Source organism: Gavialis gangeticus, unplaced genomic scaffold (assembly GCF_001723915.1).
Source record: "Gavialis gangeticus isolate Ggan-Ray unplaced genomic scaffold, GavGan_comp1, whole genome shotgun sequence".
NCBI lineage: Eukaryota > Metazoa > Chordata > Crocodylia > Gavialidae > Gavialis > Gavialis gangeticus.
Genome location: NW_017728973.1, coordinates 1,369,397 through 1,371,845, shown reverse-complemented (window position 1 = coordinate 1,371,845; position 2,449 = coordinate 1,369,397). Strand labels below are relative to the sequence as shown.

General features: G+C 53.7%; 1 protein-coding gene across 3 annotated transcripts in view; it reads right to left on the bottom strand.

Moving 5' to 3' along the window:
* STAT3 (signal transducer and activator of transcription 3) overlaps positions 1-2,449 on the bottom strand; it is a 52,664-nt gene that overhangs the window by 17,943 nt on the left and 32,272 nt on the right. For all 3 annotated transcript variants that reach the window (XM_019505933.1, XM_019505921.1, XM_019505925.1), the window contains exons 5-6: positions 531-626; positions 327-408 (exon numbers count right to left, since the gene is read on the bottom strand). In XM_019505933.1, the coding sequence (XP_019361478.1) occupies positions 327-408; positions 531-626 (178 nt within the window). The remainder of the gene's footprint in view (positions 1-326; positions 409-530; positions 627-2,449) is intronic.

The window sequence follows — 2,449 nt, the reverse complement described above, 5'->3', positions numbered from 1 at the left end:
GTCATTTATAACCAGGAATCTCCACCTGTCTGGACTCCACCCCCCTGGGACATGGGCACCTCAGATACAGCATGACAGAACTATTATCCACATTCAGCAGATGGGGAGCTAGTACCTGGAGAGGCCAAGAGATTTGCCCAAGGTCCCTGGGGCAGTGATAGGAACAGAACATTTGTTTCCCCATTGCAGGCCAGTGCCATGACCTTGTCCCAACCCTTCTTGTGGGAAGGATGAACAGCAGTGCCAGCACAGGCTAAACTATACCTTCCAGTGTGCCCTTATGGGCACAGCCTACCCTTTGCTAGTCACCCACATGCTCCAGTTACCTCCTTGGCTTTTCAGGGTCTTGTAGTTGAAGTCAAAGTCATCCTGGAGGTTCTCTACTACCTTCATCTTTTGCTCAAGATCCTGCAGGGTCAAAGACCAGAGCTTATTTCAGGGTCAGAGCTCCAAACATACTGACCCATGTTGTGGCAGGGCTGAGAGAAGGGAATGCCTGGGGCCATTCCCAGGACAGGTGATGCACATACCTGCACCCTCTTCCTCACATCCTGCAGATGCTGCTCCAGCATTTGCTGCTTCTCTGTCACTACAGCAGCTGTGGGGTGTGTTGCCTGCCCACCCTGCTGCAGAGAAGAAGTAAGAAAAGCATCAGTGCCTACGAAGATCATGGCAACACCTTTTCCCTTTTAGGAACTAGCTAAGCAACCGCAGTGTCCTGCTGAAGCGCCTGTCAGGCACCCTGGCCCCTGGGCCCAAGTAGGTTTTTCTTCTTTGTCACTAATAAAGGACAAAACAGCTAGTTATTTGTACTGCAACAGCTCTATGATTATGAACTGGTGGGTGGTAGGTGCAGCACACTCATTTAACAAGGACAGATGCTCTCTACCATGGACAGCCTACAAAATCGGACTGTAAGACAGATGCAGGTAGACTGAGGTCCCTCAGTCCAAGGAAATCATTATCCCCAGCTGAAGGACATGCAAGAATTTGCTTTGTACCACACTTAAGCTGTTGCTACCTAGCAAACAGAAGCAAGAGCAGAGTACAACAGCTTTCCTGTACTTTCTGCTGTGTCATGCACAACATTGAGCTAATGTAGTTGAAGTCAAACTGAGGGACCGCAGCTACAACGTGACAGTCTACATGCTCATTGTGGGAATGCTCGGAGCCTGGGACCCCAGTAACGAGAGCGTCCTGCATGCCTGCCACGTCTCCCGGCGCTACGCCAAGCTGATGCACTGCCTCATGGTGTCCGACACCATCCATTGGTCCCACGACATCTACGTGGAACACATCATGGGCCACCGCCAGTACTCCGACCCCACCAGACGAGCCACTGCCGGACCAGAGAGGGGACCGCCTGAACCGCCCCTGTCCCCCCCCCGCACCAGATGGACCTTCACTTTACTCCGAGAGGATTCTTCGACCACAGATGACCCCGCTCCACCCGAAGAGGACCCCCACAATGAGACTCTATACGGACTGAGGCACTTCCTCCGAACCACTTCCTCCACCATTGCGGACCATTGTAATGGGTTTGTGTGATCTATCTCCTTTCTCTCTCAGCATCGTGAACCCCCTCCCTCCCCATCCCTGGGCTTAATCTGCTAACATTGCATCTCCTGTAACCTAGTTGCGCTCCTCTCCTACCCCCATCCCTCTATTGTTAGTCCTTCGCTCGGGCGCTCTGCATTTCCCTATCAGCTTTGTCATCTTTTTTCTGGATTCCCAATCCTAAACATTTACTAATAAAAGTCAGTCTGTCTGGATCAAGTCCTCCACAGCATAGCAGATTTGTTTAAATTCCTCCAGGCCCGAAGGCTGATGTGAGGATATCAGCAGTATCCAGGCTGTGTGCTACTTTAAATAGTATCAAGTGACCAGTCAGACTATGTGAAGGAGGAAACAATAGTTCCCTTTGCTGAGGACAGGCTAGGACAGGAGTGGACAAAATATGGCCTGTGGGCCACATCTGAGCCGCCAACTAATTGAATCTGGCATGCAGGGGATGCCAGCCAGTTCACTGGATCCAGCCCACAGCTGCCCCTGCAGCATTCCACATGGAGCTGGGCATCCATCAGGAAAGCCAGCACTGCACTCCTGCCCACGCCTGCCAGCCCCAGCCAGCACGCATAGCTTCCACGACTGGGGCTGCTCCCAGTGTGGCTGTAGCCACCCAGGAGCTTCTCAGCTCCCCTTGCCTCCAGCAACAACTCCTCCTCCTGCCCCTGCCGGTGGCCAAGTGGGTGGAAGGCAGCCAGGAGCCAGAGCTCTGCAAGCTGGGTCAGAAGCCATCCAACTGGAGCTTTCTCCCTGCCCAGAGCAGTGCAGCAGGGGCAGGAGCAGGAGCTGATGGAGGCAAGGGGAGCTGAGAAGCTCCTGGGTGGCTACAGCCACACTGGGAGCAGCCCCAGTTGTGGAAGCTATGCGTGCTGGCTGGGGCTGG